Raw genomic sequence first — 18959 nt, forward strand, 5'->3', positions numbered from 1 at the left:
ACGGGCGCCGCGCGTGCTACTAATACACCCAATGACGTCGCCCTCAACGGAGCCCTTCGAGGGACCATCGACTCAACGACATCGATGCACGGCGCCCTCTGCCGAAAAAATTTCCGAAGAGCAGCAAAGCTGGATGGAATCCATCTAAGATGAGGAATACGTTGGAGGACACAATCCACTCGAAATATGCTTACAATATCACTATAATGTGATGTACATTTCATACAAGAATGGATCGCCATATGTATCGTTAAGATCAGTGTGTATAGCCCATATTACCAAATTACTGTGAATGCAAGCAGACGTCCATGACCAAATGATAATGTGTTATTATCTAGCACTTACGCGCTTTATATAGAAAAAATATACACCCAATATCACCCAACCTGTGTTGGTACTCATTTATCGACCTCAGAAGGATGAAAGGCTGAGTCGAGGCATTTAAGAACAGACTAAATCAGTGACTCACCCCCTGAAGTGTGCCTAAAATAAACCTTTAATGAGTAGATGGTATACAATTCCAGAAAGACATTATTTGGTATTCATACTCTTATTTAGGGTCAGTGCTGAAAGTGTTACTTGTGGCACTCCTGTTCTTGTTTTTCTTACTTTTAAGGGGCCTGATCAAGAAAGCCAGACACTCCAGAAGTAAAGAGCCACATGGTCTGGCCACAACCAAGAAGCTTGCATAAAAATAAAAATATGATATATATATATTTTTTTTTTTTTAAGAGGAATGCAGACCACAGAGGTCGCAAGGGAGACCTGAGGTCGCAGTTGCGACCTCTGGCGACCCCTAAATGACATCCCTGCCTGACCGACTGACAAGCCCTTCTATCCTGGAAGCCCTTTAACCCCCCAAAATACCCCTACTTATGGTCTGACCTGCCCTGGCTTTGGAGAAAGGGTTTGTGTCCCAGCTAAGCAAGGAACGCAAGAGACTCCGTCATCTGGGGAGAGTTCTTTCGTGGTAAGTTCATCGTCCATGGACGAGTGGAATAGCTCATGGATCTTGAAGTGCAATACAGCATCCTTTCTTGCACGTCCGAGGAGAACCGGGTAGCCGCCATTCAAGCGATCCTGCGCATTTCAACTCCAACACAGATGCCCCTGCTGGCGGTGTCAATGTGCCAGACCGGGGACTCTAGAGTGTCTTGTGCAATGGTCTTTGCTTTACGTGAATCTAGCCTTCAAAGCAGACTGCTTGTCCAAAAGGAGGTACTGGAGGAAGTCTCCAATTTCCCACCATAGTTTAATTTGGTGCAGCGTTGGCCTGTCGAAGATGAAGCTCAGCATTGAGGTAAACTTTTTTATCAAAGGATTCTAACAGCTTGTCCTTTGAAAGGCAGGTTGTGTTGAAAGAAGCCACAGACGAATCAGACAGTTTGAAATACATTCGGCGCTGCCACAACCACAGAATTGGGCTGAGGGTACGCTGCCAGCAGCCCCCGCTTGCTCTCTAGTTTAAAGCATGCATTCATTGAGCCGAGCATTGGCCCTTGGCTTTTCCCCAGACCTTCCTTCGTAAATTGCATATATGTCTCCTAGGTTAATCACATAAATATCAATTTAGAAGACCACGTACAGGCACTGAAGATGGATACTTAATTCGTAACGTGTTGGCAATACTTGTTGAGGTGTCTGAATTAACATCTCCAGACTGAAATGAGTTGACAATGTTCAGTGTTTGTTGACTTTGTGATGGAAAGGAATTAAGTGCGATTGAACAACACTTAAGGATATGAAGTTCAAGAAATGAAAGGTTGTCTTTGGTAAAATGATCTTTTGTAAAACTATCCATTACACCACAGAAAGAGGTGAAGCTTGTATGAAATACTTATGACTACAAATACACGTTGGTGTTAAGGATTTTGAGTTTGTCATTTGAAGAGTTTTTATAGATTTTTTATTTATGCACCTAAATACATATCTGTGAATCTATTACCAAACCAAGTTTATCAGGGGAGTTCTCCTTGTGTGGCCTAACCTCTGAACCTGAGCCATCATCCATCCACATCATCCATTCACCTTAGCTCCACGTGCTTGGACACAATTTTGTGAGACAGTGTCCCGTCCTGGCGAATGTGCCCAGCATAGAGTCCCTCACAGGTGTGTTTGTTGTACGGCTATGCCCTGCAGGCTTCGGACAGACCTCAGAGGGAGCTCTGGTAGTCGTACAGCCCTCGGTCGATTAACCAGTAGTCCACTTTCCTTTAGGCCTGCCTGAGAGTAAGCTCCGGAAGGCCTCTTGCCCCAGTCTGAATTGCTGCATACCAGCACCCCAACACTATTCCTGGTTGTAGAGCATGGTAGGGCCGGCCAACCCCCTCTGCACAAGCACTGGTAGCTCCCAGCGCCTTAGGCCCGACTCTCTTCTCAGAGTGTGGACTACCCCTTCCATCCGAGACAATCCCTGGAAAAGAATAGCTGTTTAGAGAACAAAGCACCTGCATGATCCTGGTGCTTCAATGATTTTTGCTGCAAGCTTCTTGAGATGATCTGGCAGCAACTTACTGAAGATCTCACCCTACCAGGTTAGACTGTTCTTTAAAGACACACTTGTACATGAACCCTAATATTGAGACACTCCTCTTTAGTTTATTAAACAAACTCTAATCCAGGAAACTACTAGAGGGTGGACTATGCATAACATGAGAAACCATCACAGATTAACAAGCTGAACATTTTTACAATCCATATTTTGAATGATTGATGCCTTTTGTTGGGAGCAAATACGATTTATCTTTAAAGCTCGGGTATGATCTAATTGGAAAACTGCAGCAGCCCTTACAAATGTCAAAACGATTCTCTTGGGTACTGCAGCAAGAAAGTACTGGGGCCTAATATATCTCTGCTTTAAAGGTCTTCTAGACAGAACAGCTCAGACACTGAAGGTCGTCTTGAGCTCAGCTGCCTAAATATGGAAAATGTTCCAATACTCTTACTACATGCAACTAAAGAGTGAGAACGTAAGGAGGCCGAGGACCAACAGACACTCCAGATTTATTTATATTATTAAAATTCTCAGCAGGGATAGGTTTGAGGCATCACTCGGTCTCTACACTGAAGGCGGAGTCGCTTGCGTATATTTTAGGACAAGGTATGTGTTAGCTCGTGTCCAAAGTAACAGATTTCAGTGTGCAATGAGACATGTGTTTTCCACAAGCAAAACAAGGCATTCTCGGGAGGATAGCTCAGGGGCAACATGCTCGCCTTGGAAGCAAGATGACACAGAGCAACACAGGTTTGATCCCCGGGTCCACGCTTAGAAACCTCTGGGTATTAAAGCACTATAAATAACCGATCATATCATTGTGAATGTAAATCAGTCCTCCCCATTTTCATCCAACACTTGGTCCTGGTTTGAACAACCTCTCGGACAAAAGTAAACTTTTTCAACACGGCAAAGCTGGAAAAAATAAAATTGAACTAGTGCAGTTTTTAAAAATGGCCAGTAAAAGGGAGTGCTCCAAGATCTTTCTTTGAGAAAAGGAAAATAAAACGGAGCAACTTGGACTGCTGCAAATCGCTGCGGGCAATATAATGGCCACAAAAAAGGGAGCACCCAAACATCTGTGCAGATTATGCTGAAGGGCTTGTACTGTAACTCATGAGGAAACAAGACTTGTCTGCCGACAAATAAAAGCATTAGGAGGGGACAATTGGGCTCTGTACTTCCACCGGACCAGCAGAAGTATTTAAGTTGCTATGAATTATTATGACAATTTGCAGCTTTCTGTACAAACTCCACTGCATTTAAAAATAGACCATGAACCATATTTTAAAGTAACCAGAAGTGTATGAAGAAGAAATGCTTTTTATGAAGGTATTGAAAATGCAAATTTTTGTACAGGTCATATTTAATTGTAAAAATCATTTTACACATGCAGACTAAAACCAGTGTAAGAAAGTATCCACCACTGTCTGAACAAATACCTACTTAAATATATAGCGTCTGCAACAATTTTGTATAAAAATAAGTTGTCTTTACAGAAAGTCTCCAATATTTCTTACACAATGCAATGCACAAATTGCCTCCAATTTACCCCAAGCCATGGTTTTCACATTATGATACTGCAAAGGTATTATAGTGTGCAAGAACTAAAAAGTTTAAATAACAAAACAATTATGAAAAACTTGAGTTAGAAACATTGTAGTCCAATAAGTACTATTAGTTTTGTAATCTTAATTACAAGTCCATACATAATAGTTAATGAAAACAAAGAATAAAACGCATTAGCTAAAGCTAATCACCGCCTGTGCCTGCTGTGCCCAGAACGTCCACTACTGTGATGCTTGCTTTTATGTGATCTGTCAGAGGATCTGGATCTTTCATGCCTATATCGGTGATGACCTTGGTCATGCCTATGTTTCTTCAGTGCATCTGAATAGTCTCTGGATTTACTGTGAGAGCGTGACCGGGACTTTTTCCTCTTATGGCCATGTCTACTCGTATTTTTGCGGTTGTAACTGCGATGTTTGACTTTAAGGTGTGGAGATCCATGAGTGTGCCGCCGCCGAGGACTTCCACTATGGCTGCCTGATCTACTTCTTGATCTTGAGCTGTATGTTCCGGATCGACTTCTTCTATTGTTGAAGCTAAGATAGAAACAATTAACATGTTAAGGACTTGCTAATAGCAGGCTACAAAATTACGCAAGTACAGAATCACATTTTGACAAACTGTTTGAAGTTTGAACACTGAAAATTGATGAAGAAAAAAATCAGGGGCGGGTGTTGTAAATCAAACAGGTTACATGCAACAATAGCTGACCGGAGTGCATCTCGCATATAAAGAGCAGTACAAGTATGGCCCCAAACATCAGATAAAATCCTACAGCTCTAATCCCCATGCAAGAACAGCTACCCACCGGCTAAAGATCAAATCACAAAAGCACTCCTTACATCAAACTACATTTAAAACTACAGGCCCACCAATGGGCACCAACCCTATCGCCACAATTCCAAGCCCCTACCCACCATTTCCCCATGCAAAATGGCACAAACCAGACAGATACTTGCCACCATTCAAACTGGCACCATAAATGTACAACTCAATCAGAATTGTGATGAAAATTCAAAGAAAAGCCCCCCATACACAATACATTTTGACAAGGCCAACATTTCACCACCAACCAGCAAGTGTGCAACTTGAAAAGCACAACAATCCAACTTAAATAATACCACACTCATCCATGCCATTCGTCTTAGACGATACTAAAGCACAGTACAACATAAAACCACATACTCATTCGGACAGCTGGGAAATGACCGCCTCACACAAGTCCCTTTAAATATCACTCATTCTCAACAAATACAACACTGGGGTGGATAACCTCATAGCCCTTCATATTCAGCCCAATAAAACATCTCAGCCACTCCGCCTGACGCTGTGATATTTAAGATAAACTTCTGCATCTTGGACATCACCATCACAGGTGACAGGAATCGCATGCAGAATCTGGCAAACCAGCTAAACGCAATACTTACAACCACATGTTCTGCACTTGTTTTTTGAAACCGACTCCCAGTCACAAAGGTGGGGGATAGAAAATGTCTCCTACAGTGTGAATATGAATCCACACAAAGCTCCAGATGGCTACAAAACAAGTAACAAGGTGGCTGTACCAAGTAGAAGATAATACACAAACCCCAGTTTAAAACATGGATGCAGTGGCAAAGGCAAAAGAGAAAAGAAGAAAATGTATGGTGATGTAGATTGTTGAATGTAGCACTAATTAATCTTTTATAACATGCTTAATGCAGGAGACCAGTCTCCAAGTGAGTGACCGGGATTAGAACCTGTGTTGCTTCCAAGACAAAGTGTTGTCCCTGAGCTATCCCTTCCCCGCCCAATGCGATTGGATCATGTATAGTGCGACTTCTGCCACAGGCCATGACTTGGAACAGATGGAAAATCAGGATACAAACCTGATGTGCGTGCACGCAGACAAGTAGCCACTGTATGCTAGCAAGAATCGTGTACAGGGAAGTTGGGGGTTGCTTAGCTGTAGAAGTGTCCCTGTGTTATGCTCCAAAGTGTACTAATGTGATGCGCTGGTAGAGCATGAGTGTGTGTCTGGGAGGGGTGGAAGGATTGCTATAGTAAAGAACCAGTTACTTATCTGTGGTAACATTCCTTCGACTGGATGTTCCTCCCACGTATTCCTCATCTTTGATATTAAAATCTGCTTGCAGCTTGCTTTGGAATTTCTTTTCCATAGGGTCGAGTGTAGAGTTTTGGTTCTAGATGGTCTACGTAGCGTACCTCGTGATGTTGACGCTGATATATGAGGCATGCGTGCTGACCGCTACCTCAGTTCTTAGTTTTTTCCCTACTTTAATTTGCATGCTGTGTCATAGGAGGAGACGATCATCATGATGTGAGAAAGGAAGGTGTAATGCATGGAAATTCTAGACAAGCAAGAGGGGATGGATGGGAGGGCGATGAGGAATACATGGGAGGAACATCCAGTCGAAAGGACATTACCACGGGTAAGTATCTTGTTCTTCAAATGGATTCTGTCCTTCCACATATTCCTCATCTTTGATCTCCTAAAGCAGTTTAACCTAGGAGGCGGGTGCCAAGAATGTGCCCATTTGTTTGTTATGAAGGACGGTTTTGCCAAATTTGCTTCCTCTCCTTATAAAGAATCTACACAGTAAAATGTACTGAAAGTTTGAAGGAACTTCCAGGTTGCCGCTCTGCAAATGTCCCTCACCGGTACACCCCTATCCACAACTGAAGAAGCAGCCACCCCTCTAGTGGAATGCGCCATCAAACCACCTTTGCCTGCCAAAGAGTAACATTCTGTTATGCACATGACAATCCATCTAGAGATTGATTGTTTTGAGACTGCCAAGCCTAATCTTTGACCGGCATAACCAATGAAAAACTGATCATCTTGGCCAATACTTGCTGTTCTTGTAATATAGTAGCTTAGTACCCATTTAGGGTCGAGGCGATGTACTCTCCTCCTTTGATGGATGAGGTGGTGTATAAAAACAATATGTTGTGCAAGATGAAATTCCGACATGAAACCTTCAGAAGGAAAGGCGACAACTCTTGGAATTACCTTGTCATTGGAAAAATACATGCAAGTTTGTTTGGAAGATGGCCTGTAGCTCACTTACCTTACAGGCATATGTGAAAGCTACTATAAAAAGGCCCCGTTTTTAAGGTGAGCATCCTTAAAGGACACTAATATAAGGGCTAAAACTGGGCTCCCATAAATAAATCCCATTATGGCACAATGAAGGGAATAGGCGGAAACAAATTTGTTAAGCCTTTAAGAAATTGGATCCCAATTAGCACTGTAATCCAGAATGAGTCCAATGGAGCAAGAAAGAACCTAGGGAACTTAACATGTGAAAGGATCTGACAGGATCTATCTTTTCCCTGCACAAGCAGCAAAATCTATTCCAACACCAGCGGTACAGGGATTTGGTTGCTGGGCACCTAGCCAAAAGCAACACTTACATCACATCTTCCAGAAAGTCCCAATCCTTGCATCTCACCCTTTCAGACACCAGGCATGAAGACCGAGAGTCCTGATCTCTGGGTGAAGAATGCGACCTGTCTTGCGCAAGTAGGTACTCTTTGGGGAAAGAAATTGGAGGACAGATGGTCATTTCCAGAAGGTCCGGCTACCACGTTCTCCAGGCCAATCCGGAGCAATGGTTTTCTCGAACTTCCTCAACCTCCCGATGACATGAGGAATGACGGGGACTTGCAGAAACGCATACAGAAGTGGAAACTCCCAGTCCACCACAAATGCAACCCCTACAGGGCAGAACAGCTCGCACCTCCGGGTGAAAATGGTAACGAACAGATACACTTGAGGGGTTCGCCAAAGGGCGAAGATCTCCAAAAGGACTTCCTACGCTAACTCCCACTTGTGGGAGATCGTGCTCTGCCTGCTTAGAGAGTCAGTCGCCATGTTCTTTTCTCTGGCTAGATGAACTGCCAAAAGAGTGATTACTTCTCTCAGTGCCCAGAACCAGAGCTGCATTGCCTCTCGGCACAGGGGCAGTAACCCCTACACCCCCTCCCTCTCTTGTTGAGGTAGTGCAGGGCCACTATGTTGTCCGTCATTATCAAGACACACTTCCACCGTATTGAGGGCAGGAAGGCCATCAGCGCTAGTCTGATTGACCTCAGTTCTAAAAGGTTGATATGGATTCTGGACTCTGAGACAGGTGTCCGCTTATTGCAAGATCTCATGTGCGCTCCCCATCCTGTGAAGTCCATCACAACTGTCATCTCCGCCCATGTTTGCCAAAAGGGTTCTTCCCTCATCACATTCTCTCGGTGTACCACCATAGGAGATCCTGGGCAAACTTTCCAAGGGAGAATTGAGACGACTTCAGAGAGCCCACTGAAAGGATCCCATTCTCAGACAGGCTTGTGGCACCAGAAAAATGCAGGAGGCAATGAGATCGAGCAGACTTGGGAAGTTGTAGGTCGGAAGACGTTGGGCACTGTGGAATTTTTGGACCATCTGCAAGAGATGTTGAGCCTTAAACTCTGGTGGTGAAAACTCTGGTGGTGAAGCTTTTCTAGAGGCTCAATCCAGGACTGCTCCAATGAAATGAACCTTCTGTGAAGGTGTCAAGAGGGACGACTTAAAAGTTCAGGAGAAGCCCAGCTTGTGGAGGAAGTGGCAGGTGATTGAGACTGTTCCGGAGAAACAGCCCTGATCAGTCGCCCAGGTAGATGTGAATCCCCTCCCTCCTTAGACTTGCTGCCACCACTGCCATAAGCTTGGTGAAAACCATTGGGGCTGAGGTGAGACGAAATGGCAGAACTCTAAACTGATAGAGAACCGCCAACGGTAAACCTCAGGTACTCTGGGTTTTAGATGTATCGGCACATGAAAGTAAGCATCCTGAAGGATCAATGACACCAACCAATCCTGGAGTCAAAGGGCCTGAAGGATTCGCAAAAGCTATACCATCTTGAACGTGTCCTTCTTGAGGAACTTGCTCAAGCATCTCAAGTCCAAGATGGGTCACACTCCTCTGTCGTTCTTGGGGATTAGAAAGTAGGGAGAATACAAATCCTGGTTCTCTCCACTGCAGGCCTCAATCTATTGCACCTTCCTCCAACATGATGAGAATCTCCTGTTGAAGGAGTGGATCTGGAACCAAGGCTAATCTGGTCGTTGGGGGCAATTGGGAGGTCTCTTTAGAAATGGGAGACCGTAACCATCTGCTACGGTTTGTAGCCCTCATGTGTCCGAAGTTATGCTTTGCCAACTCCTGAGATGATATGACAGTCTGCCTCCTACCACTGACTTGTGGGTGAGGGAGTAATTTTGCTGGACCACCTGCAGCTGAGGGTAACTGCAATTTTACAGGGTTTTCTTCCTCTTCTGCCTCCAAGAGGCGCTCTCCTCTGTCCACTGCAAGAATTGACCTCTTGCTCTAGAGACAGAGGAATAAAAACAAATGGGATGTCCTCTCCATCGTTGACCTGAAGATTGAGGTTGTCCGATTGCTGCCTTTAATGATTTTGCTGTAGCTCGAGAACCTTGCAGTTTCTCCAGGCCATCATAATTTTCGCCAAACAGAGAAGTTCCGTCACTAGCATGTCAAGCAAATGTGCCTGGACGCCTTCAGAAAATCCAGATTTCCTTAGCCAAGACATGCTCCAGTACAGACTGGCAGCGATCGATCTGCTTACTGAATCCACTGTAACTAGGCTGGCCTCATAGCATCTTTTACAGCTTGTACTAGGATTAAGATGCCTTCTCTTTCCACTGGAATGTGTTCTGCTGTTGAGCAGCACATGTGCGTGCGTGTGTCACTCCTGGAGTTTGCTGATTTTAGTGCCATGCTCCCTGCACTAAACACTATTTTCACGAGTCAACTCTTCTATCCTCCGTCAGAGATGAAGGATAAGCTGTAGCTTTAGAAGAACCAGTTGCTGCTTTAACAACCAGGCTTTCTGGTGTGGCGTGCCTATTCGGAAAAGGAGGATCCACAGAAGTAGTTCTGGATATTTTCTTTGTTAACAGTTGGAACGGAATCTAGTTTTAGCCCATTCTCCATTACTCTCACCCTTAAGGCTGCATGAAATGGCAATTCAGCCTCGTTAACCGGGCCACTGTCTAAGAGATCAGTGAGGTCATCAGTTTCCATAGTAGAGGTGGGTTTAGACCATACCAAATCAGCCACTTTACAAATAACACATCTCTATGAAGGATCAGCAAAACCAGCTACCTCTTGGTTACCAAATTCATTCTGTTGTTAGGTTTCCCAGCAGCTGGTTTCTTAAGGAGTTTCTACTGGATTTTGTATCTTAGACTCTTCAGAAATCAGTTCTTCTGGAACATTCGGTGCTCCATACTCATACCTAAAAGGGGACTGATCCTCCTCGAAAATGGATCCCATTTGCCTGAGGAAATCATGTCATCGAATGGTTTGAATGACTTGGTTGGTTCTGCCATAGGCCTTGCAGTCTTCAACTTCATTGGAGCCTTCAGTGCTCTCGAAGGCATTGAAGGCTTTAACAACCCTCCCGTAGCGGTATGTGAATGAGCAGTTTAAAATGTTTCAATGGCTGCAGATGGATAACATGCCTCGAAGTTTCAGGAGATATAGGCGGCTTCAATATCTTCGAAGGTGGCTTCAATATCTTCAAAGGCAGCTTCAATTCCGAAGATGAAGGCTTCTAGGGGGATCAGCACAGGCTTTTTCTTGTGCAAAGAAGAGTCCTTTGATTTGTGTTGGAGTCTCTTCCTGGGCCTTGAGGCGCATGAGAAGGCGACACGAGATGCCCTACTGGTCTTTTCAGACTCCGAGTGGTGGCTCTTTTTCTCTTACTCCTTTAGAGGGGCACTCTGAGGAGCTTGCCTCTGGCAAACTTCAAGCATTTTCAATATGAATGTTTTCTAATTCCACAGAAGTCTACTTTTTCAGGAGAGGAAGATGATGATCGGTGATGCTGTTTTTTACTCTTATGTGAAGAGGATGACTAGAGTCGTGAACAGGACCTCTATCGTCTTCAATGTTTTGGATGTTTTCTAACAGGGGAAACTAGGAGGATGACTTTCTTTCAGATGGGAAAACGGCCAGGGAATTTGGGAAAGGTCTACCTGCATAGAGTTTCCCCTTCCTTTCCCGCAAGGCCTTGACAGTCATGGATTGACACGAACCACAGTCCACCTTGTGGCCCGACCCCAAGCACCACAGGCAGAAGCACTGAGGGTCTGTGATGGACATTTGTGCCCCACAGCCTGTACACCGCTTGAAGCTGGTGTTCGGTGTCAAGGACATATTCAAAGAATATTGATTCAAGACAAACAAAAAAAAAAATCGAAATTTCGCTGAGGTGAGTAGCTCCATAGCACGGAGCAATGCGGAAAAAACAGAACTGAGGTAACCGTCAGCACGCGTGATTCATAAACCAGCATCAACGCTATGGAGGCCATAGAGGACCAAGGTTTGACGATGCACGACACTCGACCCTATGAAAATAAATTCCAAAGCAAGCTGCCAGCAGACATGAATATCAAAGATGAGGAAAATGTGGGCGCACACAATCCATTCAAATAGAGTTTCACGGAGGAGTGTTCAAGCACCCAGACCACTTCTATGAGATTTGTCTTATGGCTTTGGTAAGTATTTGGCATAAAAACAACAGCACAGGTGGTACACAGCTATATGGGAGAATGAAAAGCATGCTTGCTATGTAGTAGCACAGAGCTTCGGATCAAGTTCATTCTGAAACCGATCCCCTGCATGGTCAAATTGAAAAGCTACTGGTTTGTGACCTAGTTATTGACCCTAGATATCTTCATTATTCCCAAACATGTTGTCATTACAAGTGGGATCTCAAAATAAAAAGTTCCTCACTGTAGTGACTTTTGTACTCCTAGACCCAAGGTTTCAAGTTGCAAGCTATCAACCAGCCATAAAGAGTGACACAGTCAAAATGCTTTTTTTCCGACAGCACACAGTGTAGGTATGCCAAGATTCCTCCGGGTTTTCCATACCAAGGCACACGGGACACTATTAAATGCAGTTTTCAGGTCAACAAATAAAAGACAAATGATAATTTCCTTAAAAAACCCTTTTTGCAGCAACCGAAAAAATCTAAAACCTTTATCTACTGTGATTAGGGAAAGCATGCCTGGAGATTAATTTTATGAGGGTCATCAATTTAATCCTTCAGGTGGCCCAGAAAAACCTAGCATATACGTTCCATGTAATGTCCCTGCAAAAATGTCTGACAAAAATGTCCCCTTTTTTTTGCAGAGACATTATTACATTGAACATGCGGGGGACACCCCTGCAATCCCTCCCTCCCTGACACAAGGGGAACAGGGGACATCCCTGCAACCCATCCCCATAAATAATTACCAGATGCCACAAATACCTGGTCTGCACAGTAGTGATCTAGAGAGTTATTTGGAAGGATACTTCCTCGCCCTGCTATTTTTGTAAATGATAATTACTACAACTTTTGTTCCGCAATTAGAAATGTGCTATGGAGTTGAAAATTGTATTTAAAGCAGTCAAACGGAGCCCAAATCCTTAGATCTGCTTTATATACATTCACAGAAATCTTACCAGGACCAGAGGTTTTCTTATTCTTGGGCAGCAGAAACTGTTCTAGAGTGAAATCCAAGAGTTAGGAAACACCACCATGAATTCTATTTGCTGTAGTAAGGTCCACGGAGAAGTAGAGTGCTGGTGGTTGATGTGGGCCATTGCATTGTTCAAAAGCAAAAAGGTAATTCCCTGAGTCACCTCTACCCAAGATAGTCCATGGGGATATGTGGCAGCGAGAATACCGCAGGCCTTGTGGGGGGTGACAAGGGGTAGGGGGACACAATCACACTGCACCCCAAGACATTTGTCAAGGTGGGTCTGGGTCTGGGTTGTGTGGAGTAGGCGCCCTCGAGACTGTGGCTGAGGGACTACTGCCTGAACCACCTTTGGCACAAGATCTGAGTTGTGGGTCTAAAGACATAGGACTAGTGCGCGGAACACTCGCCTGTAAGTGTTGTGCAACAGTGGGCACAGAAGGAGGCTGTATCGCACAGACAGGCACACTGAGGAAGTTGTCACTGGTCTTGAACACCAATCCAACATAGTCTTGCAAAAGTGCTTCATCTTAAGACCACGGTGCTCGAAGCCAAGTTCTCAGGGAAGTCCCAACAGTGGTAAATACCCAAAGGGGAAGATAAGCGGTTAGGGCCTAGCACCAGGTCTTCAGAGGTTTCATATAAAAGTGGCCTGCGGGCAGCTCAGCACTAACACTGGACTGAAGCCTTGAAGACACCATAGAGTAAACCACAGTTCAGTGTACAGAAGAGATTGGCTTAACCAGCCAGACCTGTACATTTTCAGACCAAATGATCCATCAGCTGGCTTACACAAAGGACTTTAATTCTACCGAAAGATGATCTTCCACTAAAAGGCATACTGTGTCAGAGAGAAGAACAAGTTACTTCTTACCTGGTAACGTTCTTTCGATGAGATGTTCCTCCGACGTATTCCTTATCTTTGATAATTCGTCTCCAGCTTGCTGGCCTCGGAAACAATTTTCAGCAGAGGGCGCTGCGCATTGACGTCCGTCGAGTTGGTTTCCCTCGACAGCCACCGTATCGGCGCCGACGTCACCATGCCCATAAATAGCCACGCGCAGCGTTCGTTGCTCAGTTCCGTTTTGTAGCATAAAATGAGTCATGCCTGAATTGGTTATTGACCTTGAAGGAGCGTAAGCTGCAACCACAAGGGAAGTATTACTGCGGGGATGGATGGGAGGGGCGATAAGGAATACGTCGGAGGAACATCCGATCGAAAGAACGTTACCAGGTAAGAAGTAACTTCTTCGAAGGGATTGTGTCCTCCGACGTATTCCTTATCTTTGATAGACTCCCATAGCAGTGTTGTGTAATTGGAGGTGGGAGTAAAAACGCCATATTTCCTTTTAGGAATGAACAGAATGTAATACTGCTTTGCCAAACCTAGTCTCTTGACTAGAGAAGGAATCCAGGTTGTAAAATCTTGTGAAGGTATGTGCGGACGACCATGTGGCAGCCGCACATATATCTCGAACCGGAATCCCTCTTTGGAGGGCCGAAGAGGCTGCGATACCTCTGGTTGAATGAGCCCTAAGATTTTGAGGAGGCTCTTTCCCTGCTAGTTTGTAACATTCCAGAATGGCCAAAATAATCCATCTGGAAATGGTCTGTTTTATTATCGGTAGTCCCAATTTGTGCCCGGAGTAACCTACAAACAGTTGGTCTGCTTGCCTAATCCTAAAAAGTCTGCTGATGTAAAAGCTTAAAGCCTGCCTTGGGTCCAGCCTGTGTAGCCTTTCTTCCTCTTTCCCCGGATGGGATGGAGGATAGAATGAAGGTAATGTAATTTTCTGAGTGATGTGGAATTCAGAAACCACCTTTGGGAGGAAATTAGGCTTCACCTGTAGGACAACTTTGTCTTTATGAAAAATTGTATGAGGGGGTTTACAAGATAGAGCTTGTAATTCGCTCACCCTTCTAGCAGATGTTAGTGCCACTAATAAGACAGTTTTAAGGGTGAGAAATCTTAGCGAACAAGAGTGGAGTGGTTCGAAAGGAGTACCCATCAGGGAATTAAAGTCCCATAAGGGAACTTGGAATGGTCTTGGAGGATAGACATTAGTTAATCCCTTTAGAAACTGTATTACTAAGGGTCATTTGAAATACGATGGCTCCTCTGCAGTGTGCTTGAAGATCTATAGCGCTGCGAGATAGCCATCGATAGTGCCAACTTGAAGGCCTGAATTTGCCAAATAGGAGTAGAAAGGATAACACCATTGGTGTACCACATGAAAAGGGGTTGATATTCTCTTCTCTACACTAGCTGCAAAATGTGTTCCAATGGCAGCGGTATAAAGACTTTGTTGCTGGCCTTCTGGCCGAAAGCAACACCTCCAGTGTGGCTGAACCTTGCGAGCGTACAAGTAGCATTGATGGATTTCAACACCATGCTACATGCAGAAAAGACTTTTTTGGCCATAGAATCATATCTCTCGTCATCCCTGTCCTGTGGAACAGAAGGGTAAGCCGATCTACTACCTGATGAAGTTGCTGCCTGAACAACCACACTCTCCGGAATTGGGTGTTTGGATAAATATTCAGGGTCAGCAGATGACACCCTATACTTGGCTGATGTTTTTTTGTTAGCCGCCGGGATAACCTCAGGGGTTTCCCAGTTTGCCAATATTATCCTTTGTAATGCCGCATGAAATGGCACTACAGGATCCTCCTGTGGACCTTTAACCAAAATGTCTGAGGTCGTCTTGCTGAAAAGCAGGTGAAGGTGTTGACACCCCATAAACTCTTATCCTTGCCATCAAGGTTCTATATGGGGTTTCAGCATGTTCCCCTGGGTCTGGTTTGGCAAATTCCACTTCTGGGGAAGTGTCCAACCCACTTTCTTCATGTAAGGATTCTTGGAGGTCCTTAAACCTACCTTCCTCAGAGGTAAATTCCTCTGGTACAGGAGATGCAGATCCCTGCAGCTCAAAAGGTATCTCCCGATCCAAATTCTCCCCTTCCTCATAAATAGATGCTAAGGCTCTGGAATGATCAGATCTTGGAAATGGTAGAAATCCCATTCCCAGAGCAGAAGGGGCCAAATTCGTCATAATTGCCAGAGAAAACATCAACGTCGTCGATGCGGACGTTAAAGGCTTCGAAGCCATCGAAAAAGGCGTCGAGAAAGTTGGTAGAGGCCTCGAGGAAGTCGAGAGTATCGGAATTCTACTCGAGGTTGTCAATGACATTCTTGTGATCGAGGCTCTGGATAAGGTCACTGGCTGTGAGGTGGCCGTGGGTTTGTCCTTTCTCGGCGTCGAATCGACTGACCTGTGTGTCGAATAACCCTTCGATAATGGCGAAGACGCAGATCTATGCGTCAAAGGGATCTTCGACGACGGCGAAGACGTGACCTTGCCTTTACTCCAGGGTTCGTGACGCTCTCGAGTAGCTTCTCGCCCGGGTGCTGCGACTCGCAGCGTTTTGATCTTTTGGGTCTTTCACCCAGGGTACCACCCTCAGCAGTCTGAGGGGGTTGAGGCCGCTTTCTCGAAGACGCAAAGTATCTTTTTCCTGAATTCCTCCCACTCAGCCTGAGAGCTATGTTTTGTGGGGCAGGAGACCCTTTTTGGGGAAACGGAAGAAGAAGAGTAAGGGGATCTTCAACGTCTCTTTTTTTAATGCTTAGATCTCGAAGAGTGATGGGAACTGCTTCGAGATCTAGAACGAGAATTTCTTTTGTGATGGCGAGGAGACGAATGTCTCGACTCCGCCGAGGAAACTTTTGAAGAAGTTTTAACTGCCTTACCTCTCTCAAACTTCCCCTTACGCTCCTTCAAGGCATTCGCCGTCATAGACATGCAGTCCTCGCACTCTGAACAATGGTGCTCGACTCCCAGGCACCACAAACAGATCCTGTGAGGATCTGTCAACGGCATTTTCTTTCCACAGTCTCGACATTTTTTGAAGCCGGACCGTGGAGTCGTAGGTTCGGATGAGGAAGCCATCGAGTAAGAGTCAGTATTCACGAGAAATAATCAATTATATTTGACTGAAGAACTGAACAACGATATTCCGAGGCCCCACGAGAAACGGACGCTGCGCGTGGCTATTTATGGGCATGGTGACGTCGCCGCCGATACGGTGGCTGTCGAACGACACCAACTCGGACGGACGATGCGCAGCGCCCTCTGCTGAAAAAAAATTCCGAGGCCAGCAAGCTGGAGACGAATTATCAAAGATAAGGAATACGTCGGAGGACACAATCCCTTCGAAGAGGCTGTCTAGAGCTAGATGGTTGGGAGCAAAGATGTGGGTCTGCAAGGGAAAACCTATTTTCATAAAAAAGGCACCTCTTGCTTTCCTGCTTGAACGTTGTGAAGAGTGCTCCAGTCCAGGTGAAAAGGAAAAGAAAACTTTGCTGAGGCAATGCTGGATGCGTTTAACAGTGGTTCTCCAGGCTGAAACACTTGGCTCCAATGACGAACAAGAAAAGATGCTTGACTTCACATTATACCCCAAATTCCACATCCACATCACACCACCGCTTTGCCCAGGGAGAGTTCTTACCATATGTCAGAAAAGATTTTTCTTTCTGGCCCTTTCCCTCCATAGACCTCCATGGGACGTTACACTTTTTGCTTTTGTATTGAACCTTTCCAGACTTGGAGGCAAGTGAAGCCTTTTTGCTTCACTTGCCTAGTTAAGCTCATCTGTCTTGGGGCACTGATCAGTCCCTATGGCCATCAGTGCAGGAGTCCTCTATCATGCATATAAAGATTCTGTTTGTTTTCCCCTGTACACATCACCCTCTGTGAAGTGCGGAAGAGGCACATAGTGTCTCTAACTTTTTTTTCGGCAACTTTGTGGTACACTTACATGATGTTTCCAGGATGGGCTGCTGAAAGCAGATCACTTACAGTTTTCTGTATTACAAGTCTTCATTTTACTGCATAATGCTATTTACAGTACCATATACTCTAAAATGGCCGCCCCATGCGATTTTCGCCTGTCCCTTGCCCATGGTCGTGGGCTAATTCTGCTGTATTCACCACACCAGGTTCTAGTTATATGTAGTATATTCCAGTTAAAAGTAAGTCCTTCAAGTACAGTACTTGGGTGGGTCCTTAAGAGAAAACCACCTGGCACCACAGCCAGCTTCCTCTCAACAGTCTCTCCAGGACACTCACCCAGGGCATACCAAACATTCTACACAACCATTCTATTCATGCATTCCCCACTCATGCACCAAAACATTCTGACAGGCAAAATAGAACACAGTGTGCACAATACCAATCGCGATCAATACATAACATGTCCATACACTCCTGACACAATACAATTGCACCAACTTTGTATCCGCTGCAAAAGATTACCCAACTGCCACTCACAAAAACACAACCATGGCCCCTGGAAGCCACGTCTGCCAAACAATGGCCCCATTTCTGTAAAATGCGGAGAGAGATTGCAGAGGAGTGTGTGCTGGAACTGTATCAAAGGTTGTAGTATTGGGGATTCAGTGAAGCAGACACAGATAACTAGAAGGCAGGCATATATAAAAAGTAAGTTGCTTTATTTAATACAGGGCAAGTTGGGAAGAAAGAAGCAGGGGCTAGTTAATATGCATCCTCTCTAGTCAAATCTCCCATCCTGAATCCCAACTGACAGTCCCGAAACCTTTAGGTCCTGTAAGGTTCCAGGCTACCTCATAACATTCTACTGCCTGCAATGGTGCACACAACATAAGCATATTCTACACATCCTCTCTCCTTTCAATTTCACACACACAAACAGGATTCACAAACCAGGGTCTCTGAATTACCAAAATTAAACCTACAACGCAAACCAAGGAGACAAACCAGCAACATTCACATCCCTCACAACATATTCCACATTCACTTATCTAACGTTCTGCATCCATCCTAAAACACTATTCCACCACTTACCCGGGACTTACAGCTGCCACCTGCAAGTGCTAACCGTAATGACCCCACTCAACAACCACCTCTTTGTATAAACCTTCCACTCTGTCTGCCACACAGATACGGGCCTGCCAAGCCTGCTGCACAAACACAACCACTCAAACCCAACTGACAATATACCATCAAACTATCTCCAACCAAATGCATAACCACATACAACACACCCGCAAAGCCTGCCATCGGCACTGACCACACAAACTCCTACTGCACTCAAAAGAACATTTAATATACCATAAGGACCGACATCACACGAGTACTTTTACCCCATCACCATGAAATGCATCTGGGCAGCACACAAATGCTTTCTCCCCATCATAAAATTCATCCGGGCATCCATATAATTCACCCGGGCATCACAAGATTAATCTGGCCATCCCAAATTCACCCAGGATCATACGGGTACCTTCACCCCATCATATAATGCATCGATACAATTCATCCG

General features: G+C 44.9%; 1 protein-coding gene across 2 annotated transcripts in view; it reads right to left on the reverse strand.

Annotated features, from left to right (window-relative positions):
• Positions 1–3801: 3801 nt before the first annotated feature.
• Positions 3802–18959, reverse strand: part of CCNL1 (cyclin L1) — a 319029-nt gene continuing 303871 nt past the window's right edge. For both annotated transcript variants that reach the window (XM_069618436.1, XM_069618437.1), the window contains one exon: positions 3802–4599. In XM_069618436.1, coding sequence (XP_069474537.1) covers positions 4251–4599 — 349 coding nt within the window. In that variant the 3' untranslated portion in view covers positions 3802–4250. The remainder of the gene's footprint in view (positions 4600–18959) is intronic.

This window comes from Ambystoma mexicanum, chromosome 10, assembly GCF_040938575.1.
Source record: "Ambystoma mexicanum isolate Mex_15411 chromosome 10, UKY_AmexF1_1, whole genome shotgun sequence".
Classification (NCBI taxonomy): Eukaryota; Metazoa; Chordata; class Amphibia; order Caudata; family Ambystomatidae; genus Ambystoma; species Ambystoma mexicanum.